The sequence below is a fragment of the Glossina fuscipes genome, unplaced genomic scaffold (assembly GCF_014805625.2).
Source record: "Glossina fuscipes isolate IAEA_lab_2018 unplaced genomic scaffold, Yale_Gfus_2 42, whole genome shotgun sequence".
Classification (NCBI taxonomy): domain Eukaryota; kingdom Metazoa; phylum Arthropoda; class Insecta; order Diptera; family Glossinidae; genus Glossina; species Glossina fuscipes.
In genome coordinates, this window is record NW_023998426.1 from 2,532,249 (window position 1) to 2,559,904 (window position 27,656).

Consider the following 27,656-nt stretch of genomic DNA (forward strand, 5'->3'; position numbering starts at 1 on the left):
TTTGCCATGCTTCGCAATGTTCCTTTCAATTGAAAGAAAAAAGCCAATCGGAAAAAGATTTATTCCTGTTTATGTTCGAAAATTCCAGAAACTTTTATTACTGGTGTCAGTGGATAATCGTTGATGCGAGAAAAGACCATGGAGTCCTTATTTAAGTTCCCTTTGTCATGAATTGTTCAAGACCACATTTCTTTGCATTCATTATAGACTCCTGCCACCATTACTTTATTTTATTGTGCGTGTACGCATCAAATCTATCATAAGCCGCACTTTCAATTGCTTTGTGTGCACCATATGGTTACTTAAGAGATGGATAGAAATGCACTTTTATTTAAGTGATAAGACCAGTGTGCAAAGGTCGATGTTTGCTCCAAACAAACGAAACCCTCACTAGGGTAAGTTATCAACCGCAACTAATGCATTGGGAACGTAAAGTCGCAGCAATAAGTCGAAAGTCATCACCTACGACAAAGCAGAAGAGAAATTTGACAATTTTCCTTACCTTCAATGAAAGGAAAGGTAATAAGAACAGGAGGATGTTATTAAGCACACACAAAATTGAAAAAAAATATATATTTTGCAAAAATATTCAAACCACTAGAACCACTCTCTGAAAACATCTCCAGCTGAAGGCGCTCTGCGACATGCAGTGTAAGTGTTCCAAATTCCTTAGGATACTTTGCAAATATTGACTTTTGTGCGATTGGCCAGTGGTTGAATGAACAAACTCAGTTTTCCACCGTAAAAAATGGCCACTCTTTTACTACAAATGGCGAATAATGGCCTTCTGTTAAACACCCTACACCACCTATAACTACACAATCGTTCATATAAAGGTTTTTTTAATCAAGGCTTTAGGTGGGAAGAAGTAAAAAAATCTCTGCGATCCGAACCCTTTTTTAATAGCGCGCGTCCTTGGAGCAAAACACCAAAGCCGTCAGAATATTTTAAAAGGTGCGAAGTCTGAAGTCCTTCTGGAAGTCTCATACATCCGTACAAGCTTTATAGGCACTTGCACCACAAGATAGGGTATAAAAATGCTTACGTTAATGTATCAAAAATCTATTTTTTTTTTTTTTTTTTTTTTTTTGGTATGTTGAACAGAGATGGACTAAGCTAACACTTTGCTGGGGAAAGTTTTTTTAAAGATATTATATGAAAAATATTGAAATTGTTTCGGTCATGGTGCTCTTGCTGTTTTGACTAATCGTGTTTTGAGAAAAATGCGTTTAATGTAAAATTACGTTTAAAAATCAAATTCTCCGACCCTTTAAAACTTTTCCACGCCCGAAATTGTCTTTGTATGTCATTTCTGATTATTTAAGGGCTCATTTCCATCAAGCGAAAGAAAAATTAATTTGATAAAAAATTGACAGTGGTCTGTTGTCCCTCAAAGAAATTCTATTGTTATCCCTTATGCCACTTGTGGTGCAAGAGTGTATACAAAGCGACTTGAGAGAGACCCAACTTTTATTATAACGAACGACGCAGAAAGTGACTCTCTAAGCTTGTCTGATCCGTCTTGTTTTCTTGTGTTCAACAACCGAGTCGAAATTTTTGAAAAATTTCAATCAAATCCGGTATTACGCAGTTATTTTTTGAAAGTGCTTCGGATCGGACCATTTTTTCGACTCCTTCCCATATACATCGTTTTATGAATTACTTTATTAAGTGAGCTGGTGGTATGGAATATTTAATAATGGACCGTGATCCACCATTGTGTTTTTATTTGTTGTCCATTGTTGCCATATTGCCAACACACTTTTGCGATCTTATTCGCATAGAAAGTAGTTTTATAACATGAGGTCAGCAATGAACACTACGCGTATATATAGTAAGTATTGATGAAAGTACTTTCGTATCAAAATAGGTTATTCCACTAATTCCACTATTTTCCTTTTGATCATGTTACCATGTATTCATTCTTGCTGTGCCGGCATAGGATATATTAATAAATTATTGACGTTACCTCTGTACAGAAGCGATTGCTGTCGAATTCTTTCGACGAAAAATTATGTTTAAAATTGAAAAAATATCACAGTTGGTGCAGTGAACAATAAAATAATAAAAACAAAAAAAAAACAAAAAAAAAAAATTCCAATAATATACAAAAATACTTTCGTATTTTTAATACTACGTCGTCTGCTTATGGACATAAACGTAAAGAAATTTTGTACTTTAACAGTCACAAAATATTGTTTCGAATGTCTGCAATATAAACGCTCCGTGTCATTGCAGATGTTAGCTTATACCATCTGACAAGTAATTCATGTCGCGCATAAGGAATTCTACATACACACATTCTTACCGACGGTACGGCTCCGTTACAAACCCACACTACAACTATTTTTTCTTTCACTTGTTTTTCTTGCTATCAACTGCAAATGCTGTTTGAAGATTTCATAGTTTTGTGGTCGCGTACACACAAGAGTTTGGAAACGGTTTGCAACACCATCCGCCATAGTAGTGGAGAGAAGGACTTAATACAATATAGCAAAAGCAAAAAAAAAAAAAAAATTTAATTGTGGCATAGCATTTATAGTTTTTTGTGGATCTTTGAAAAGCCATCGTTAGATTATTCTTTCATTTTCTCTTATCCATGTTTCACTGTACACCGCGCCGTCGTTTTCGCAAGCGGCCTTAAATTTCCATTCGCCATTCTCCGTACACTGGAGGTGTCGAGCATTAGATGTAAACTGCGCTTTATAAGTCATATTTGTTTGCATTGGCGTGGAAGGGAAATTAATCCTATTCTTGCATTTCCAAGCTTGCGCTTTCTGGGTGCTATAAGCGCAAGGATAAGTCCTCAAATTCGTATTATGGCGTATTGGTGTAATTACAAGAAATAAAGCATTTTTTTTTTTTCCAAATATTCTCTCGAACTGAAGGGTATCGGAGATTCATTTTAAAGCGTCCTATACTCTTTTTCTTCCTTTTTTTTTTTTTTTTTTTTTTGCAGAATTTTATTCGATATTATTTTCCATTTCGAGGGTGTTTTGCACCACTACGCTTTCGTATATATATATATATATATATATATATATATATTTCGTATATATTATTTTCGTAGCATACGAGTAGTGTATGTAGTTTCATTCTATGTGTGTGTGTGTGTGTGTATATATTTGTGATACGATATATTTATCGCTATCATCATTATTATCAATAACGTACAATCATTGCTGGCCTCATTGCATACCACGAACATCAACCGGATAGCGACAAATTGCACTGATGAAAAAAATTTTATGTTTTCTGTCTATGTTTGCTTGCAATATTGTTGCATTTAAAGTCAAGGGAGCACAATACACAACAAAACGTCTTCACGCTTCGTTGGGCGAAAGGGAAAAATGCCGGCTAAATAATGTTACGTCAATCGTATTAAAAACAGCTATAACAACAACAGCAACAGCAACAACAAGAAAAGCAGACAAAAGCATTATACACGAAAGCGATTTTTCATTGTATTTGTAATTGAGGAAATTAAACTAAATTTTGCCCTTCGATTTGTTTCTTTCAAAGTTCTTCTTCTGTTTCTTATATCAATTCACAGCACCGAGTCAGTTTTTTTCTTTGCAAGCGCACATTTGGAAATGCGCCTCAGTTATTGATGTTTGCGAGCACAGTCGTGAAGAAATTCAGTTTGGATTTAACTATCATTATTCAATTAATTGTTTCGCTCTGCTTAAAAGCCTTTCCATCTGTCTTTGCTCTCTCATCCAGCTACAAGGCGAACAGACGGACGAACAAGCTTAAATCGATCGGTATAATAATAAAAGGTGGGTTTCTTCGGAATGTTGCATACATCTGCGCCGAATTTAGCCTGACCCTGAACTACGGGGGCCGCCATGTACGCAAACAAAATCTTTAAATTATGGATTAAATTTGAGAATTAGTGGCCTACGAAAACTAATTACATAGAAAAAGTTAAAAATATATTTTGCATAAATATTTACCCGTAGCGACAAAAAGACTAATAGCTTAAACGCTATCCTTTATACAAGATAGAAGTGAGATCAAGCACTTAAACAGTTTGATTTATGTAGATGTTTCCTTACTTACCTTACCTTCTTCTTATTTTCCAGGAAATACAAAAAAGGAAGAAAGAGCTAATCATAGGAAAAACAACGAAAGTTGGACGAGTCATTTTAAAAGCAGCCAAGTAATTTCAATATATTGTACAGGAAACCCTTAATAGAAATCTAGTTAAAAAGATTCAAACGTTTGTACTCATGTATACTCGCGTATATAAGACTGTTCGCTTCCATTCAATCCAGTTGAGAATTCGATTTTTTTCGTTCTAAGAAAAGTGTCCATGATGCTGTTATCTTTATATCCCCCTTTATGCAGGGTTTTAAAGGTTCGTACCAGTCCGGTCACATGCCCTAAATATCATTATTGGCAAATGCTCTGAAGGCCAGTAATGTCATTCGTTGGATAAGCTAACAAGAATAATTTGATTCACTTAGTAAACTAAGTATACATATATGTAAAGGGTATACATGAAGATATTTTCAAACGATGCCACTGCACACTTTGACTTCTTCATGGCTCGAAAAGAAAGCCATTATTGTTTTGAGACATTTCGTGCATATGCTCTATAGAAGGAATTGCATTTTTTTACACCCTACACCACACACCTACTTATTGTACAAAAAGTTACCAAATTTGCTATACTGACATGTTTTGGGGCCCAAGAACGGCGGGTATTGAAAACGATCTTTAATCATCTTCCATATATTGGAAAGACGTTATACGAACAATTGTATTAAGCGTTAAGGGTAATTTAATGGCGATCCATGCCTCACTTTAGTGTTTTTAGTTGTTTCTTTCCGTGACGAGAACTTTAATTTACAATTGCTATCTTTATATCGATATGGAGCCAAGGAGTGGCAGTGGGAGTGAGAGAAAGTTAAAATCGATGCGTAAAGCTCAAAAAGTTTCCAAACTGCCAAAGAGGACGGAATGAGAAAATATATTAGAATTAGCAACGCTTTTATTATGATATGAAATTGTTAACACAGGGTGTTGGGTGTTCGTAGGAAATGGACTCAACAAGCTTGTAGGACTCTTATAAGTTAAGACAATAAAATTTGATAAAAATTAATGTCCTTCACAGTCAATATACCTCTCGATCATCGATTATTGATCGTCAATACATTCGTTACTAAGAATATTATATTAACAATTTTGTGTCATGTATGTCGATCGCACAGAATCCTTTAGGATATATGGAGGAAGTTTTAAAACAGCTTCGCATCGAAACTTAGCTTGGAGGCAAGTCTTGTGGGCTGACTTTGTTCTGGTTAATAGGCAAAGTTTTAAATCAACCCCTTCTATGGGTTTTCTGCTCGCTCTAAGAGCCACATTTGCCACTGGTGTTGAGTTTAAATGCTTTGCTTATAAATAATTTTAACAATTTCTCTGTATTCTTCTTTACTCGGCAAATATGAAATAGTTAAACTGTTATTAGCATTTACAGTAATTAACAACTTTGCTCAACTAATTTAGCAAAAATATTTCCTACTGCTCTCTTTCGTCGAACATGAAACTTTCTGTTCATTCAGAACACGTACAAAATTTTCCATGTTTCTATTTATTTTAGTACCTTTTTTTTCTATTTACATATGTTTGTGGGCATAAAGCATTCATATATGCATTCGCGTTCGTTTAGTTTTTGGTTAACATTCGTTCTTCATTCAATGGGTTTTTTGTTGCTTTATTCATGAATTACGCAGACCACAAAAATGTTAAGTTGTATTAGAAGGAGAATCAAATTTTTATAATCGGAATTAATTATTCGAGTCAATACTTTTTAGACAACATTTTATATATGTGTGCGTATATATGTGTGTATATTGTCTAGGAGACGCACTATTCTCTATATATATTATCACTAAAAATTAGAATTCTTTGATCATAATTGTTGCCTGCTGCCGGGATTTATCCATATACACACACACACATATATATATATATATATATATAAGCTAGAATCTAATCATGCCATGCCGTTAATAAAATATACATACAGTAACGTATAATTGCTTCGTCCGCAGGTGGTAAAAGGTCTACCGATGACGATGAGTTATATAATTTCTTGTTTGTTAGACGACGGAAGCAACCTATACAGTTGTTCCGGGAATACAAATTGTTGCATCGCACTTTTGCTTTTATATTTATAAGAATCTGAGAGATTGATTAAACAACAAAACGGTGATAAAATATGCCAGAGTATGTTGTAACGGAAATTAACTCGTTTTCTCTGATATGGTTTCTCTTGTGGAAAATTTTCAATTGACAGGAAATTACTTTATTTCAAAGAGAAATGCGTATTTAATTACACCGTAGATTGTAAAATTCAAAAAAAAAAAAATAGTGTGATCATCGCATGTATCATGGTGAAACATCATAAATTATTCTTATTCACTAAGCTAAGCATAGAAGGGGATAGATACACTTTATGGAACAGCAATTCGTGTCAATAGCTGAACTTAGAGAGTGTAACATACCATTGTTCGCAAACACTATAAGCAAGTGGTTGGGCGTTTAGCGTTTATTACGTACTTTAAAGAGAATTTAATTACGCAGAACCGCGAATTGCAGATACCTGTATGTCCTCCAGGTCAGCAGTGAAGGGAAAGGGTCATATCCCGCGCTCATGCCCATTTTTGATTAATCTATCGATATGGGTCGCGGCTCACCATTAAATACCCTAAACTATCTTTGTGTTATTCACATAATTACTTTCAATACAAGGCGTTACATTAGAAAGTTGTCGAAAAAGTGATCCGATCTCTCTTGGGCCAAAACACGTCAGTGCAACAAACTTCATCAAAACGTGTCAGAAGTAGCAGCCAGTACATTGGGCACAAAAAAAACGAGACGGACAGACGGACACACAATTTTGGCCACAAACTTCGGATCATTCAACTTTGTCGTTTGGATGCTAACATCTTCATTAATCCTAATCGTACCATGTGCTTTTTCTATAACGACATCACGATGTGTCCTGAAAATTATTAAAATATGATACAAGGGCATATTAAATTTTCGCAGATGTATGCAACAACCAAAAAATTCACTTTTTATTATACCGATCGATTCAAAATCACCTCCTTGTCTGTCCGTCAGTCCGTATTGTTTTCTTGTGTTTAAGTTACAGGCGGCAAGTTTTGAAAAATTGGTTAAGTCGACATGATTTGCCCCAACGACGAACGCTGTTGAAAATGGTATCAAATTTTTCGACCACTGTCCATATGAAGTCCTATTTTGAAAAATCGATGTATCTATAACAGCAATATGGCGTAGAGACCTGGCCGACGATACAGTTTTTCGTTGCCTTTGTTTAAATTCATTATATATCGAAAGACATATGGACACGCAGCGTAGATATGTACTCAAGGTAAACAATGTAAGTGAATAAACTTCACAATCGGTACAATCAGTTTTTTCAGCGACCCAGATGGCCGATAAATGTAGAGCAGGCAAGAAAGACCCGACTCAAAGAGATATTTTCGAAAATCGTATTTGCTTATTGCTTTGCCTATACCTATTCTCATATAATGCACAACATTTATTTAGCATTCTTTTGATAAGTACGAAGTGTGCGGCTGTGTGTGTAAGACCCACTTAATAGTTACAAAGCAAAATTTGCATAATAATTAGCGTAAACAAAATTTATTTAAATAAGGCTAAGCTAATAACAATGAAGGGTTCTTATTAAATGCAATCCAAATATTGCTCAAACGTTATAAATAGTCATTACGACATCGCTTATATGCACAAATAGCAAGCGTTATAAGCAATTTGTTTCAGTTTGCTCGGGTTTAATTAATAATAATATATTCAAGCATAAGACTTTTTACAAAAGTAAGCATTAACGTACTTATGTGTGCACGCTTACCCTGAAAATATAAATTTGTTTTTTTTTTTTTTTTGAAACTTTTCACTGTTAACTTACATCCGTCGTAGTAGTCGTTGTCGTCGTCGTCGTCGCCGTTGTAGTTGTAGTTGTTTCTCAATGTTAATCAAAGAAATTATTCACACACAAATTGAATTTAAAAACACACATACCGGCCGCTACCTAATTGAATTTTTCACTGTCGCGTTCAATTATAATGATTATCGTTAAAATTCCATTCATAATAGCAATTACAACAATAACAACAAAAACATTGATCATCATGATGACGATGCCTGTGACATTACAAACGTACACAAACACAAACACAGACACACACACATACACATTCATAGATATGTGCAGGCGGACACACACCGAGAAATATAGAAAAATTTCACAGACACTCTTATAGAAATAACTGAATGACTGACTGCTTGCTGGCTATTTGACATCAACATCAATCCCAACGCAGAATATTGAAAGAAAAAAAAAACGAAAGAATCTAAAATTTAATAAAAAAACAAAAAAAACAAAAAAAAAAAATATGAGAAAATATGTGACATCGCCGCCAGCCATTTTGTAGAAATAAGATTCTTGCTACACTTAAGCTTACACTTAAACCTAAAATGCATACACTTACGCTGAATGCTTATCTGTCTCTATGCGATTAAACACATGCATACCGTATACAAAAGTAACCTGACAACAAAAGCTTGATTTTATGGCATTATAGCAGTGCTTACACACCGGTATCACGCAGTTATCTTGCCAACATATCTCTATCGTTGGTCATCTGCATAATATTAGAGAGAGAGAGAGAGAGACGAGAGAGACGAGAAACATTAATCCGTGTGGGTGGCAATGGCTTGGGTCAATTGATATGATCTCTCCTTCGATAATGGCAACGTTTTAATTATGCTCTCATTCAAATTGAAATTAGTTTAATATGCAAGTTATGTCAAGTACGTCAATCTCTTAATGCAAAAAGAAAAAAAAAGAAAAAAAAAAAAGAAAGAAAAAACTCCATAAATTAATTTATTTTGTTATTTTTTAAGGTTCATTCATGATATGCAAAACCACGCAACAGGAAGTCTTTATGAATGCATGCATACGTACATAAGCAGATAGCCATAGCCAACTAACCACCAGCTTGTGCAAAAAAAAAAAAAAAAAAAAAAAAAAAAAAAAAAAAAAAAAAAAAAAACAAGAAAACAAGAAATTCATTTGCCGTTTCACTAAAGACAATCGAAAAATACAGATATGCATGCAGTCAGTCACAACTTACTTTCAATTGCTAAAAGCAAAGGAGTAATTAACTCGTTAAAAAAAAATGATTACAATGCAAATGAACAATTTTGTAGAATTCAAAAAGTCTCTGCCTTTATGCACGCAAATATGACGCATCAAGGTAAAACTATAAACGTATATTACCATAACTTGTTTTAGCACATTTCAAGCACATTCTATGAAGGCGAAGTTTCCTATACCACCTTATGCATTTCCTCCAAGAAGTATTCGAGATTGTTGAAAACTAAGGACAAAGCAAATAAATAAAGTCGAGCAAGAGCGATTATTAAATACCATGCGTCATTAATTTTGTCAAAAATATATGAAATTCGTACGCACGAGTAGTCGTCTAGTGGCCGGAAGATCGCGGCTATCAACTCAATGATCGGAGATTTAAACCCCAAGCGCAGTAGAATTTTCAATACAGGGTAGAGTGATCTAATTTGTCCCGCAGCCTTGAAGCCTATACTTTGCAAATTTATTTATAAAATACATTGACAATAAATATTAATAAATATTAATTAATAAAAATATGTATCTAATGTTACTGAAGCTATTACCCTATTAGGAAGTAAGTTTATTGCAGAACTTTTTAAAGGAAGATCAAAAAATAGGCCAATGAACCGTGCTGATTATCGAAGTGAATATCAGGTATGCAAATATTTCTGAAACCGAAGTTTGCCTATGGATAGTCTTAACAACCTGCACATGCTTAATACCAAACGCTATCGGCAACAATTAATCGTTTAGAACCGTTCCCTGTTCAAAAAACAAGCGAAAGGTGAGAAAAGACAAACCAAGGTCATTTTTCTACATGACATTCGTCCCTCCACCCATATAGTAAAACCGATACGCGATAAGTTGAAAGTACTCGGTTAAGAAGTGTTAGCCTTTGCGATTTATTTAGCAAGTTCGACTCCTTCGGATTGTCACTCCTTTGCATCGCATTCGTACGAAAATATATCCATGATTTGAAAGATCATGCTTAGGTGATTTCAACCGAACGCAAATGAATGCATTATTATTCACGTTGGAAAGCTAGAACAACTTAACAGGAATTATAGCAGAAATTAAAAAAATTTTCCCAATTTTCAAGGTTAATATCGTTATGGAAGTCTGTGTAGAGCAATTGTTACCAAACTATACATCACGTTTAGCAGACGAGTAGCAGAGAGAGCGGCAGACCGAAAGACATGCGATATTAAGTTAACCAAAAATCTTGCGCCACTTACATAACCATACGCACTATTACGTGTAATCTTTGCCGAAACAAGAAATATTATCTGAGTACCTTTTGCCAGTCAGGACTTTTTAACTAATCCCTTTACATGCAAACGGTAAACAATATATATTTGCCAAAGTACACTGTTCACTTACTCATTACACATATGCACGGGAAGGTAAATAATGAAAAATCTACTGAGAATCTTATTTTGTTCAAAACTGAAAATGAAATCAGTGGGTATTACGAGGGGAAAGACACAGTTCAAAGTTTATCTTATCGCCGGTCGTTTGATTTAGTCGTAAGATGATTTTAGAAACCTTATGGGAGCCGTTATTCGACCATTCCTTTTTTCTTAAACAACTTTGTACAACTAAGGCTGTGCGATGAGATATTACTGTAGCATCCAAAACAACACAAGGATACAACAGAAAAAAAAAAAAACAATTGGCAAAGTCAATCTTACTCCTATATCAGTTTTGCTGTTCCGGCTTGCGGACTTGGGTAAGCAATTTCTTCGAGAGAGCAGACCGGCAGAGAAACATGTTATGTTCAGTCAGTCTTGTGTTTTCAGCCATTGAAAGTAAATAGTGGCTGACTGCGTGTCTACATTTCTTAATTACCTTTTGGTTTTACCCCGTTGTGCGTATTTTGTGTACGCGTTATTTACACTTGCACTACACGTGACAGCAAATGGCAAATTTAAAGGGAATCAAATTCACGCGCGCACCACATCACTTAACTTGAACTAAAATGCCAACATTTTCATTTTAAAACTCTTCCTATTAACATTTTGAAACGATGCCAAAATGTTCAATGTGTCGACTGCCATTGCCCCATGCGCAGCGATAGCATCGACATTAAATACATGTCACATCGACTGAAGACGACAACTATTTCGCAAATTACAAACATCGATCAAAAATCGAAATTGTGCCTCATGATGTCGAGACAAAGACGCATTTGAAGGCGCTAAACGCCTGCATATGCGCATATCAATGCACTTGAATAGCTATCGTCTTTCTTCAGGCGTGCGAAAAACGTGTGAAAAATTGGACAAAAGATTCTCAATCAAGTCACATTTCAGCGTACAGCTCGACTGAAAGATTTTCGATGTAAATACTTAGATAAATATATCAAACAAACACACACACACACACGCAAACACACATCTTTACAAATTGTGATTTTGCCTTTAGGTGGCGAGAAGGTTTTCAATTTTTCAACAAAAGTGTGAGATTAGGCGAATCTCTCTCTCTCTCTCTCTCTCTCTCTCTGTCTGCAGTACAAAGATTGACTTACTTATATTATTTAGCTTTGCCTACAGGGACGTTTTTGATGCGGATATCACGGGTCGAGCTCGGCCAGGCAGGCCTAAATCTCAGGCAATGATTTCGACTCGGTTTTTGTAAGAAAAGCTAAGTCCGTGTCGACTGATATGATAATGGACGGATCTACCTTGCATCGGGCTGCGCGTTGCATTCCTCTGCGCGATTCTAATTTTTCGAGGCGTTTAAGTACTGCAGGATAGATATAAAATTATGGCAGACAGACAGATTCCCATGATTAATATGACAGGACAGATATTCTTGTAGATGTGGGTAACACATACAAGTATTTATGACTTGCGTTTATGCATACATTAAATTACATTGACAACAATAACGTTTGGCGGTTAATTTATATCCTTTGTAGCTTTTGTTTTATGCTTGCTATTGCTGTGTTATTTATTGTGATTAATTTACTATCATTTTTATTGTCTTCACCCAAAGTTTAACTTGCACGTACATCCATTCGGAGGGCGTCATGCTTTTACGCATATAGCTGAGAACACATTTATGAGTCTATAAAAAGTATAAGCAAAAAAGCAATGTACGTTTTGGATCAAGCACTGATTTGCTTACTATTGTAAAATATATAAAAATCGTAAAGTATTCCTTTTTTTTTTTTTTTTTTTTTTGTTAGTGAACTAAACGGCTAATTTTCAGTCAAAGTGCTAGATGATCTTCGATACCGAACTTCACATCACATAGCTGATAGGAACGTTCGATTCCAATGTCTGGCGAAGGCATTACTGAAATTGAAGTTAAGGGTTTTTCAATGGCAAACCTTATGCTGCGGATGTTTTTGTGGTCACGTAACGCTAACTTGTCCACCAGAATTGAGACAATGGAAATTGGGTGTATTCCCTAAAGTCACGAATGGAACGTGAATAGAGAATCTCTCTCTATATATATATATATATATATATATATGAGACATATATTTAATCTTATTCTAGTTCAGACGTACTTAATACGTGGCTAGTATAAACCTTCCCTTTCAACTCTCATACATATGGAATAAATAAAGTTAATGGACTTTTATCGTTCAATGGTAAACTTAATAAATTTATTTGCAGTGCAAAAATTACATATTAAACAAGTGAGAAATATAAATTTGCGATGAGGCGAATCTTTGAAGCCCACACTAAATTTCTTGTCAGTAAGCTTAATTTATTGCGTGCATTTCCAACATATAGAGCAATGCATCTTACATGAAATGAAAGACAAAAATATACATAATAAAAAAAATTTTTTTTTTTTCTTTTCTAAAGGGCAGGTCACGATGCGTTGCTAAGTGACTTGAAAAACCGTACCAAATTTCACGCTTGTCAGGATATCAAATTTCAAGTTTGTATAGTTATACTTGCGCAACTGCTGCACAGCAAGCTTTGATATACAGATAAATGGAGCCCTTCTCCGTCTCCTAAGCGTAATCAGATCGGGTATTAGCGATTGAATATAAAGCATTATTTATGTTTAAAAGTGACTTAAGTTCATTTTAAACTCGAATAAATTAGATTCGCGGCTTCTATTCATCTCCTATACGTGTAACGAAGTGACGGTCAGAAAGAAGGAAGAAAAGAGAAAGAGATACGTAGCAACAACAGCCTAGCGGACCTATGCCCAATCGGAATATGTTATGTTTTTACCGACCAAGCACAAACCCATTATCAAATATATTCGAAGGCATTGGTATCTCAACCCGCGGGCACTGACTTAATAGTCGCAGTTCATTTTGTAATGTTTCGCCAGGAACTTTGTCTTTTCCACACGAAATACAAAATCTTACCATTGAAGACATTTCTTTCCGAAATTTAAAGCGTAAACTGTCCAAGCGCATTATCATTTTAATTTTAATTTAGTAAAATATTTATAGTCATGTGTTCTATTTCGAAATATAAAACTTGACTTATGTCAGTCTACCTATTCACTCTCTTATTCACTCTCTTATGAGATCTAGAATTGCATATATATATATATATATATGTACTTATATATTCGCCGTCTGTTACAAACTGAATGACAAACTCGATAGACTAAAGTATTTCGTTGTCCTTGCTATCCCACGTAGAACTAAACTCACCTATAGATAACAAAACGAGCGCACGCATATAGAAAAAAGAAAAAAAAAAAAAAAACAAAACGTGTTATGTCTGTGTTTACAATGTCTGTGTGGATACAAAAAATATCTTCTTTTTTTTTTCTTGTTTTTCAACTCGTCCTTTTCCTGGCTACATACAATACATACAGACGGATACTGCTGCTGCGTGGTTGTAAACGGATGTGTGTGCATATTCATGGATTATTACTGTTTAACAACAAGCTCTTTGACTACAACTTACATATTGTAATTAACCTGGTTGTCATGTTAATAAATCAAGAGGGAGTATCTTATATTTTTACCTTTTTGTTGATTCTTTTTGTACTTACTTTTAACAGGATGCGTTAAATAGGTAAAGTAATTAAAAACAAGCAAAAATTTTGCTATGGAAACAGCATCATGACCTAAACATATATAACTGTGCGCGTAGGTGATTTAGAATTAATTTACTAAAGTCCAGTCAAATTAATCGTGCATCATTCCAGGTTACTGGTAAAATAATGATGACGTCCCCGGAATATGGCGTAAAATCATCTCACTTAGTGGGCAGAGTATACTAAATATAATGTAAGAAATCAGAAAAAGGTATCTTCTTTTCGAGAGACCAAGACCAAAAGAAAAAATTTCCAAGTATTATTTTATACAAAAATCTTTGCAGATCGCTGCTATATACCTCACGTATACTTGCCTGCTATGTTCATAACTCTGTATGTTCGCTTAGTCGGATAAGTGAACCGTCGAATGATGTTCATTTATCCAAGAGTTTACGTAAAAACTGTTGTACATATAGTCATGTACTCTTTTCAGTACCCTGCAGTTGAATGTTCACTTATCTCCATAAAAAAACAAATGAATTATGTTCACTTATCCAAAAGTTTACGCAAAAACTGTTTAAATCACCGCATGTCTCTCTCGTACGCTCGTATACTCCATTCAGTTCTCTGAAGTTGAATGTTCACTTATGAGCTTAAGGAAACAAGTGAATTATGTTCACTTAGAAACGGTTCAAATCACCGCTAGGTCTCTCACCTAAAACGCTTATCTTCTGTCCGCAACCCTGAAGTTGAATGTTCAGTTTTTCCGCATAAGTGAAGAAGTGAATTATGTTCACTTATCTAACTAGTTGAAGATTAAAGTTCAAATTTGAATTTAATACAACAACAACTCGAATATTTGTTGTCTCAGATACAGAAGACGAACTATGCTGCTATAAGGTAATCTAAAAATTCGAAAAAGTTCGTAAAGTGTTCTTTACCGTACGATCTTCTTTTCCCAACAAATCAAAATGGTTTGATCTGGCATGTCTTTCACATCTCAACTAATGTCAAATCCATGCTTGGCCAAAATTCAAAGCAGAAAATGAGAAGGAATTTCATTGAGGAAATCAAAGGTGTGCGTGTGTGTTTCAAACGATTCGACCCTTGCCGTAAAGAATCTTTTTTGATATGTTTTTCAGTTGCCTGCTTTATGTACGTTATCGTGCAGTTTGTTGTTGTTGATGTTTGCTGCGGCATCAAAGCTTTTATTGATATTGATTGTTACTCTTACGAGAATGGGGATAATACAAGGTACGGCTTGCAATCGAAAGAGTTGGGCGTAAAATTATAATTTCTGCGTGTGTAGGTTGATGTGATTGTTGTTCGAAGTAAAGGAGTGGGTTTTAATATTGATGACCGGCATGTCGGCTATAACATGCAGAGGATTATTATACTACTACGCATAAAATTAATCATAAACAGAACTTCTTTATGCAGCGTTAAATGGATTACGAACAGAAATCCTAAAACAAATCGTTCGCTCGCTTCTTATAAGTAATAAAATGAAGAATTAATTCTTCAGAAACGCTTCACTTTAAATTCCATTTAATGCCATTTAACCTAAATTCCCATATAATTCTATTTACATTTGTAGCATTAATACCGATTAATTACTTTAGAAAGAGAACACACACAACACAACAACAATAGAAATTAAACTCGATTCGTATTCGATTACATGTGTAAAAGAAATATAAATTTTGTTTTTTTGTTTTTCGTTCTTCCCTTTAGACAATCTGGCATCTATGGCATTTACGTTCAATACAAATAAAGTTAACACAAACAAACTGTTGCTTACTACTAAAGCTACTAACTAAAGTGTTGAACGTTATTTAACAATGGTTTAACGATTAAACGGTGGCCATAAAAACAGGTCACAAAAGCCAAATACAGTCATGCATACATACATACATATATATATATATATATATATATATAGCGAGATCCTGCCTAAAGTAAATATGCACCCGAAGAAGCCATCTGATAGGGATATCACTAAGCGCATTAATACAGTGAAACAAGCAAAATCATAAATAAGTCTATAGCCAAACCACGTCTTGTTTGTATCTGTATTCATAATGGTTAAATGTTTTTTCTTCGAAAAAAAAAAAAAAAAAAAACAAAAAAAAAAGGCATTTATTTGCTTTAGGCATCCGTGCGCGCTATTGTTTTTTACTGTAACCTCTCTTTATACGATAATATTGCTCTCATCATTTCATTTGTAAAACGTGACAATACATAACGGTAAAAACTCAAACAACATAACATACCTTATCTCTATATATAAACAAAACATCCTCGATACAACATATATATATATATATATATAGATAGTGTTGTTGAAGGGTTTCTTATGAAACTTGGCGGTGAATTTGGCTCAGTGTTGCCCAGCATACCATTTACTAAATAATAGCATTGTTATGTGTTTGTGCTTACAGGCAAATCCTGTAAAAATTTATGAGACAATCTACTGTTAAGTTTTTTGGCATATAAATTGGGTATCGATCGTTCATTTCATTTCGTTCTCATTTATTTATGTTATGACATTACGAAAAAAAACAATCGCAAATCATCCTACTTTGAAATAAAATCCACAAACATCCCAATGAAGCTAATGAGAAACTGAGTCCGTTTGGTGTGGCAAGAAAATCCTTTAAAAATTTCTTTCTATTTATTATAATCCACAAAACAGCTCGTTATACAGGTTTATCGGCTATACAGGCTAAGAGGCTTGCATTGTGCGCAGGCACAGCTCAGTTAGGCGGACAAAAAAGAAATTTCAATAAAATTTAAACTTAAACTAAAATTTTGTTTCTACATCCACCACTGAAGGATACGGGTATACTTGTTGGCCAAAAAGAAGCCTCAGAAACCCTATGGAGTATGTATAAGCGTTGATTAGCCTAAAATTCTGAATTGATTACGCCAGGCCTCTCTGTCCGTGTGTATGTGTGGTGTTTGTTGTTGGCACTCTCTCTCCAATTTTGATAGAGACATGGGAAGTTTTTGCACGCAGATTGGTATTGAAAATGGGCCAAATTGGTCGAGAGCAGACGCTCGCAGTAGACCATAAACTAAACGCAAATAAGTTTTTCTTAACAAATATCTGGGGATTTTCGCTCATTTCCATATTTATTTTACGAAGCACACTACTCTTTACTTTTGCAAAAATGGAAAAAGTGTTCCGTGCCCGCACAAACTTTTAAGTGATTAAATTTAATTTTTTTTTACTTTTTTAAGAGAGAATGTTTTGAGCTATTTTTTACATTCCTCAAATGAGGATATACTATCTGACTTGATTCTAAGATGCATACGGTACATACAGTGTTTAATTTTTTCTTAATAATACCAGCGATATGGGTATTAAATAAAAGTAATCGGGAAGTAGAAGGCGAAAAGCATAGTGGTGGGTATGCGAGATTTGATCCCCGTCAACTATTACTTTTTTACTTGTTTTTCACTGTAAGCGATTTCTCTTCTCACAGGGGACTTGAGCACAAGCTAAACGGACATACAAATAGCCAGACAGACTTTACTCAAGTAAAAGATACTTTCCTGTACATGGTACACCTCGGAGAGATTTCATCAGAGATCTTTCTTTATAATTTTAAAATAAAATAAAAATTTACTTTACTTTAATTCACTAATCACTGCGCAATTTTAATTACCGATTAATGTAATTAGTAATAATAGTTTTGTAATTATTAATAATTGTTTAATCGGAGCGCGGAAGTTGAACAAGTAACCATAAAAGCAAAAGGCATGGTGGCACCAAAGCTTTACACAAAACCTAAAAAAAATTACTTCTGATCTATATCATATATATCGTATATGGATACTTCACTTGCCAAATCGATTAACTTCATAAAACGAGAAGTTGAGAAAAATGATAAAATAATTATACATAAATTATTTATCATTCAATGGTCAAAGCGATTTTGTGATTTAGTGGCGTTAATCCTTATTATTAGAGAAATTCATATTGTATATGTACAGTTAGGGGCTATTCCAAAAATGGAGTTAATCGATTTGGCAAATGAAGCATCCATATATCGTAAAGATGTAAGAAGTGCTGATATTACTTTATTTGAATTAAAGACATTGTACTAATATTTTAGGTATCTAGTGGTGTGATTCTCGCTTCGGATGTGAGTAGTCCCGCTTTCGAATCCCGGTTGAGCCACCAAATATAAAAAATGTTGATTTTACCCTTATTTGAGATAAAAATGTTACATTAAACTTTATTAACGAGCAATTAAATAGTAATAAAAAAAATCAATAAAATTAAGCAAAAAGTACAATACTACAGTCGACAGAGTACTATTGTGCAACTTGACTCTAGTTAGTGATTGTGTGACTTTAGAACTTTACCCAATGATCCCCAATTAATGGCTAATTCATGTTTCTCTGGGTTTCTCTGCAACGGTTGCTACGCTTGTTTTACTCTTCGCTATCAGCTCAGCATTTTTTACTACCATTCTAAGCATCTATACAAATATGTATATAGCAGTTTGTAAACGCACATATATCGGTTGATCGACATCTTTTTCCTTGAAGCATCTTTTTACGACTTGCAAACAAACAAACAATAGTCGCTGAGGATCAGGTTTCAAAAATGCGGACGAAAATGCTCGTTCACACTATTACGTACAAGTAAAGCCTTGGCATGTGTGACAATTAAAAATTGATGCATTCCCCTCTAACGCGGTCGTGGCTAATAAAATACTTTGTAAGTTTATGAGAAATATTTTTCATTTTCATTAATGTTAAATCGAATGAATGATTTTTTATACTGGTACCAGCATCTAATAGAGACCCATTAGCACCAACAACATGTATTCATTTATTTCATTTAATTTTTTTCGTAGTGAAAACAAAGTCAAGCGCAATCAATGAATTCTTAATTAATATAATTTAATAATTCGTTAAGAGTAACAATGACATTCTTCATGATATCTATTGATCTCCTAAATGAATGAGTGAATGAATGAACTTTTGTTTTCTTGAAAGTAGCTGAAGCTGAAAAACTTCATATATATCAAAAGCTATCAAATTTTAGGTTTTTGTTTTCAAAATCTAAAGATCTATCTCGAAGGGCAAGACAAGGCCGAAAAACTGCAAGCGTCATGTCCTCTAAGCAGCAATAGTCCAACTGCCACATCGAGATCAAAGGTTAGAGGACTTTTTATTTATTTATATCTTCAGATAGCGAGTGGAGTGAAATTTCTGAAAACTCTTTTCAATCGGTTCAGGAAAAGATTAAAAAATTCCTGTGAACTAATCAAATACACAAAATAGTTTGGCTATCATTTTCTATTTATAGATTCAAAGATTGACATTTTGCAAACAATACCGGTTTTTCTGCTCACACACTTTGTGTTAGAAGGGTATATTACGTTTGTGTGGCGATGTATGCAACATCCTGAAATACTTGATGTATACACATTCTTTTATCATACTGTTCGATTTAGAATCACTTTTTGATTTGATTTATATGGGTCCGTCCTTCTGCCCGTCCACCTTGTTCTCTTGTGCTCAACCTGTAGACCGTAAATTTTCCGATATTTTGATGTTTGAAGTTTGCTACACCGACGTCTTTTGGCCCAGGGAGGAACACTATTAAAAATGGTTCGGATCGTACCAGTTTTTCAACCGTTTTCCCTATTAAACCTTGTTTTGAAAAGTCTTTGTACGAATAGCTGCATTAAGCGAAGTAGTGTAGGGCATTTAATGTTGGGCCGTGGGCAACTAGTGTCTTTTTCTTTGTTTTAATTTACCTTTGGCGCATTCGTTTCTATTCATAATATACAATTTACAAGCTTTGGAAAAGCCACACAAAACTGCTTAGGTTCGGTATGTGTATTGGGACAGAGATCAGCGGAAACACAATTATTAGAAACAGAGGGATCCGCCTGAATAGCCGAAAGCGAGGAATCTCGACTATCAAGTCAATGGTCGTGGGTTTGAATCTCAAGTGCGGTAGAGTTCTTAATAAAAGCCGATAGCCTTAGATGCTAGTGCTTTTAAGAGTTTAGTCTTAGAATTTATTTCTCTGGCGAAATTAATAATAATAATAATAATAATAATAATAATAGAAACAAAGGAAAAACGTACAGCATATTAGTTCGTTGCAATCATTGTATATAATATCTGGTCATATGCAATAATTTTGCACATTTCCATTTGGATGAATCGATAGATGGGCAGAGTTGCTTCGAATATGCCTCGCATGTAATATTTAAAACATCTCCGATTTCAAAGACCTACTGAACGCACGCGTGGATATTATTCATCCAAAAGCGTTCATAAGGCAAAAGCAAAAAAAAAAATTCGACAGCCAGAATAATTTCTGTGCATATTCCATATATTTAAGTTATGGAATGAACAAATAAATGCACGTTTGAAGCATCTGAAAGCTTTCAATGGAATTTTTTTTTTTTCTTTTTTTTTTATTTATTCTTTTCTTATAAGCCACAACAGTCATCACTGTTGTTTTTGTAAATGTGTGCATATAAGGCCGAAGTTATGTACATAACAAAAGGGAGTGAAAAAATTCACAAAAACACCGACAACATACATATATATACATATATATATATATACATATATATATATATATTCCTACGTTCATTTAGTTTCTCTTTCCATGCACATATACGGGGAACGTTATCAATGGATTCACATTTTCATTTCAAGTCTTATCACAAAATTCTATAATTAAATGTAAAAGAATTTTTTCTTTTTTATTGCTCGCTTCGCTTATACATATATATCAAGACCCAAACTTATCAGTTAGCGGTCAATTTGTCTAAAGGTTTTTTCTTTTTTTCTTCCATTTTAATTATAAAGGAAATGAAGGAAACATACAGCATTCAATCGTTCAATTTTATTCAATGCTCGCGAAAGGGAAGCAAGTTGTTAGGGGAGCAATTAATTGCTTTCAACCTTGTATTGATATAGCGTGTAAGCCTTTTATCTCGAATTTTATTTTACATATGTAAACATACTTTAATTTGTGTGTATGTACACAACAAAAGGCCTTCATCCTGAATATTATTTCCAATGTGTGTGGGTTACGATTTTGATAATTCTGCGCATATTCTCAGTTCATCACAATTGCTTATAAGAATTTCTTTTATCGCCACTAACAAAAGCCGTCTGAAGTGAGATTTTGAGACGGGATAGTCTCACACAATACTCGAATATGATATGAATTAAATGTGCGTGAGTTGATTAGTTGGCGAACAAGAATAGCGCCGGCATGTCCTTAAACTACTCATTAGTTACTGCTTTAGATGTTGATGAATGCAGGCATAAGCAAAGAAAACTATTGCAAGACGGATTTTTAAAGCAATGAACTTATGGAACAATTTTCCTATATTCCGTAAGAGAAGCACTGCTGGGCGAATATGAGACTCTTCGATGCATACAAGTGCCAATCGAAAGGATTCGAGTCTAGTGATAAGCCTCGTGGACTGGTACTCCTGAGATGAGTGTTTCCAATGTGTCGCGAAGCTGTTTTGCAATACGCATGGATGGACAGATGACGTTGAAAAAAGTACAAGTAAGTATAAGTTTTTGCTTACGGATATTCTGGCCAATCCAGTCCCCCAGTCGTTTGTATCGCTCGCGCTAAGAAGAGTGCTGTCGACGAATGCAATTTTTTTCACACAAAAATGGATATTTGGTATTACCGAAGCCGACTATTGTCAGATATGTAGGCTATCAAAATACCAATAACTTAAGATATCTTCCATCGAAATTCTGTTTTCATAGTAGCATAGCTACTGTTAAAATCAATCATCTCAAAGCCTAAGTTGACAACAAAACATGTTTACTGAAAGCTGCTCTTCAAGAAGCCGCAAATAGTTAATCACGTTCAATATAAAACCATGATCAAAAAAGAGATAGACTTGTTGATTTATTTCAACATGAAAAACTTAAAATTTAAGTGACATTAGCGCTTCCACTCTGTTTCTCTCTCTCTCTCTCTCGCTGTGTACAATACTATGGCAACTCTTTATTTCTCCATTCTATTTCCTTTTCGCTTCGTTTCTTATAACGTTTCAGAGAATACACATGTCATATTCATGCTGGAATGTCTGTCTCACCGTTCCCGCTGTTGTCAGCAGACATTGCTTCTGATTAATAGATGACTTTCTATTCCGTTGAATGGTGATTCGATTCTTAGAACGACACCCAACCAAATATGAATTCTTTTGGGAATAACGCCAAAATATGTTCTATTTTTTTCCCAGATGCAATTCAGAAATTATCTGAGAGATGAGGAAAAGTAGTCCCCAGCGATAGACCATAATATGGTTAATCTGCTCACTCATTATACCTTACACCACTTGTGGTACAGCGTGTATTAGGTTGGTGGGCACCTATGTAAAACCCAGAAAACCTTAAGATAGACCCACCTTTTATTATACCGATTCAGAATCATTTTCTAAATCGATCTAAGCATATCTGCCCGCATGATTCCTGTCTGTATGTCTGTCTATGTATTTTTGTATTCAAACTGCAGCTCGCAATTTTTGATGAGATTTGGTCCACTGACGGACAATTTTGAGAGCGGTTCGGATCGGTTAACTTATACGACGCCATATTCTCAAAACTCATTATATGGGGAAATATTGTAATTTATAAAATTCCTCGGCAAAAGTGGCTAAGTAGTAGTGTTGTGAAAACTTGGGACCAACTGCGGCCATTTTTTAAATTCTTCCTATATAACCTATCCTAGGGAAACTGGATCTTTATATGGTAAAAAGTTCGAATTTACAATATTTCATAGTTCATGGTCATAATAGGAAATTGGCAAAGAAATCTACCTTACCAAATTTGGACCACTTTTTGGATATCGCGGTATATAAGGACACCCATGAAAGGTAAACTCTATTCCAAAAAAACCTAATTTTTAGGTTTTTTTGTGATGAAAATTTCCTCATGATAGCAATTAAATAAAATAATTAAGTGGATCTAATTTGAATCACATGGGTCTATTTCTGGGCTTCACTCCATGTAAGATATCCCGTGAGTGAGAAGCCCTTCACAAAAGGCTTAGTTTTTAAAATATTATGTTTCAGCTGAGGAATTTGGAACACATAAGTCTATTTTTTTGGATCCAAAGGCCCTGTCACGAAACGCAAACTCTTATATGGAGAGAAAATCTAGCTGTGCAAGATGCGAGCTTTCGTGAAAATTATGACTTGGCATGAAACTAAGATTTACTTTTGGGATATTATTACGAAAACGAGCGAATAGATATACTAGGCCAAATGGTGTAGGGTATGTAAAAGTCTGCATTACCCGGCCGTAATATTTTTTAACTTGTTTTGTTCCGAAGTACATGCATCTTTGACGATAAACAAAAAGGAACAAACTAATTTACACTTCCAATCTTTTTAATGAGCCGTGGCGACATAAGTTGGTTGTTGAACTGGTTTTTTTTTTTTGTTTTCGCTCATTTTATGAGTTATAGAGAAAAGGGGGTTATAAAAAATATAAGTTACATACTGTACTACGGGCAGCGCAGGATGGTGCACGTCTTCATATCTTTTTTGCAGAGACTAACTTAACTCTTGAGTCTTGTGCTCGAATGTATAAAAGGGGCTTTGTTTTTCTAAGATCTGTTCTTCAGATCAGCTGTTAATAGCGATTTTAAGAAGACTAATCTTTACTCTCCATTGTATCTGAATTTTATATATGTTTGGATAAACAAAGAAACAAGTATTATAAACAAAAAATGTTTTTGAAAACTTTGGGTCCTGAATTTGTGCTTTGGCTGGTGTTCATATTTTTAACGCAATTTCTGCTTCCGAGGAAGCCTTGAAAACGAACAGTAGAAGGTATCTGATGACTATTAATTGCTGTAGTCAGTAGTGAGATAACGAGTTGATATAGAATGTAAGTAGCAATAGCTTCGCTACGTTGTCACTGTCACTGTTACTATTTATTTTCTTTTGTTCTTTTTTTTTTTTTCTTTTTTGCTTTTCTTCTCTAAAGTAAATATTTATTTATAAAATTCCTGACTGAAAATCCGAGATTCTCGATTGACGGTTAATAAGAAATTGCATTGATATGCTTAAACATGTGTGATCGTATTACAGAAAAATATTTATGCCTACCTGTTGCCATTGATCTTCAATTGATGGTTGCGATGAAAAGTAGCCGGTGGTGCAAATGCGTTCTAGTTCACTAAAAATATTCCCACTTGGTAGTATATCCATATTGAGGTCCATACTCTATAAATTCCAGGATTTTGTGAGGGTAAATTGTTGAAAAAAATAATTAGTTTTTACCATAAATATGTTCTTTTTTTCTTTTCTATTTTTTTTTTTTTATTATATACACGGATTTTTTTTTTTCTCTTTTTATTTTTATAATTTGTTTATATTTAAAATTTTTATGCTTGTTTACTTCTTTTTCATTTTATTTATTTATTTTTTTTTTAATTGTATACTGATATCAACACTGGTCACACAAAGTACGCGACATTTTATTTTCAATTTTTTTTTGTTTCGAATTTTTATTTTATTTTTTTTTGTTTCGGCTGATTTTATTCTTTTTTTTTCTTTCGTATTACATATGAGAGATTAATTAATCCTAAAGTGAAGAAAAAGAAAAATGATTAGTAATAAGAATTTTATTTAATTTATACTATAATTATAATATCAGTAAGTTGATGTTAATGAACACTTGTACGTGTAAGAAGTTGTTAACCCTGAATTATCAGTATTTTAAAGATGTTTTGATATTAACTGTAGTAATAATAACAACAACAGTAATAATGTGAGACCGACCATTATAGAGCAATTACTTGGATATGTTTTAATGATAACTATGTAATAATGTTATACTAGAAGTGTGTTTTTTCATGGTCAATTGCCCAGACGATCTTCTATAGCAGGGCGGTTCGAAAGAAGTCAAGAAAGAGGAAAAAGCATACGTTGTTACCGCAGCCTAGTGGGTGTGCCTCAAATCAATAAGTGTTATGGCTTTAGCGACTGAACACTGGCTACAGCTACGATCAAATATGTTCAACCGCACTGAGAAGTGGACTCGCTCATGCGAATAATCGGATCGAATCTTTTATATACTCCATCAACTTGAACAAGCTCATGGAATTCAACATTTTGCGCAACATTTTTAAATGGCCTTGATAACATTTTTATGCTAAATATTGGATGGGCTCTACAACTTGAAAATTACTGGCAGCAACTTCTTGAGCTTTTGTCATCATACGGGGTGGCAAGCAGAAAATGAGTGCTGGTTACGCAGATAGTTGGAAAAAAATAATTGTGCTTCTAGAATAAACGTAGTGCTCCATCGCAGGGATGTGAAAAGTGGATGGGCGGACCATACTTTGTATGAAATATTCCTTACCAATCTCCTTAAACTAGGCCTTTTAGCCTGAGTGGGCCAGTAAGCTAAGGAGCTCATGTGGTAGTGTGTTCAAGTCTTAAACACGGTTGGTATAGACATAAGAAGCAAACTCAATGTCAAATTTTATGTTCTCTTCATTTAGTGGCAGCAATCAAATTACATCGGTCTTAGGGCGAATTGCTTATACTATGTTCCCTAATAGCTAAAGGGTGATCGGGCGTTTATACTGCAAGGTGGTAATATGAGCGTCCGAAAGAGTTTCTGGTGGACAAGTGAGAGAATAAACGGCCCGTCGTACGGATAAATACGCTGAAGGCGTAGAGTGAGAGAGACAGAGAGAGATAGTGGAATGATTAGCCAGATGCGCGAATACAGGTAGACCCACAGACATGCCAAAGATTATAAGAACTCACGGGTGCGACGAAAACCCAAAGATGTGCGTTCACAAGCATAGAAGAACAGAGGAGAGTATGAATAGACAATAGGGGGACAAAGTATTTTACCTTTGCACTCTGGATGACTTCTCGTGCGATATTTTCAATCTTGATTGATGTAACACACGGAACGCGGTAATCAAATTGACCGAATCTTTCGGATATAATTTTAGGCGCGACATTCTTAAAAAGGTAGACAAGACTAAATTTGTTGTTCAATGCCTTAAATGGACTTTGGATGATGGTATATAAAATATAAATAGAATTTGCTCAACAATTTTAAGGCGACTATCTTTTTGTGTTTGTCTTACAATTTAAAAATATCCGATTACTTCAGAAGCGTTTACTGCACAGCATTATCTCTGCAATGAATCTCTGAGAATGAAACACTGAAAATATCTTCTTCCGAGGGATAAAAAAGAAAACCGTTACAAAGACGACATCCTCTCCGTCTTGCCGTCTGTGTATATATATTTTGTTTATGTATTTAATTTGTTATCACATCTTGACAACATAAAAGAAATTGTAAAGCTAAACCTATTGTTTATTAATTTAGTTTATGCACGCATTCAATGGAAGCAAATTGGCCGGCATTTGACTTGAAATGACTTAAAAAACAATTTTGAAACCACCCTTACCTGTAAAGGTTGTTTATTTTTTTAAACAAATTCTTTCGTTTATTATTCGCTTTCCCTTTATCTTTTTTTTTTTATCACTCATTTATTACGATTTTGTCCTTAAAATATTCACTATCTTCACTTCGTATGCTCTCGTGTATAATTTTTGGCTAAAAAATAAAATGCTTCAACATCTTCTTCTTTTTTTGTATATAACCGGCCACTCAGAGTATGTCCCCTATTTGTGAGAGCACAATGATGGTCGGGTATGGTTGCATGTCGAGAGGTATGGAAAGAGGGAGTAGTGCCTACGTACGTTGAACTTAAAAGTGGGAATATCAAGCAAGGTGCGAAAGACCACTGCTGAGAGATTGTTTGAATGGCGAAGAGTGTGATTAAAGAACGATGAGCCGCAGTAGCGTGTCATGCGATATGCAGGCAATTGTAGGACGAGTGGGTGGGAACGCTGAGAAAGCCTTGTGGTCTTCGTGAAGGACTTAAGTGTTGGTGTTAGTTGAAATTTATGTAGATTTAAACGAAAAGTTTTACCTAAAACTTTAATTTTTTCTTCATTCAAATTTTTTGAAAGAAATAATAATGTATTTCACTTTAATCATATATCAACCTGAGTGGCCGATTAGGCAAAGGGCTTTGATTACCTAGCGGTCGAGTTCTTAATAAAACCATTAACCTTAGATGCTTGTGCGGCAAGCCCTTGGTCTTAGAATTGATTTCTCTGGCTAAATTATTAATAATAATTGGAATAATGTCTGTCCGTCTATCCGTCTTGCTTTCTTTTGTTAAACTTACAGATCGAATGCGATTTCTCAAAATAATAGGCGGCATAATTCCGACAAGATATATCTTGGTCGTTCCAATTTGATGCAGTGTTTTTAACACAACATTCCCTAGAGGGGAGAGGCTGCACCGACTATTAAATACCCTACGACACATTGTCTAACACAATTCTTATTTTCGCCTAAGAACACAAAAACTATACCCCGTTTCTATATAAACTTACTACAATGGAACTGTATATTAAAAATCGAACATCTTTGC

The 27,656-nt window shown here is 34.5% G+C and overlaps 1 protein-coding gene across 1 annotated transcript in view; it reads right to left on the reverse strand.

Moving 5' to 3' along the window:
- Positions 1-24,500, reverse strand: part of LOC119636936 (Krueppel-like factor luna) — a 117,126-nt gene extending 92,626 nt beyond the window's left edge. Inside the window, exon 1 of the mRNA XM_038032667.1 lies at positions 24,289-24,500. Coding sequence (XP_037888595.1) covers positions 24,289-24,402 — 114 coding nt within the window. The 5' untranslated portion in view covers positions 24,403-24,500. The remainder of the gene's footprint in view (positions 1-24,288) is intronic.
- Positions 24,501-27,656: the final 3,156 nt, after the last annotated feature.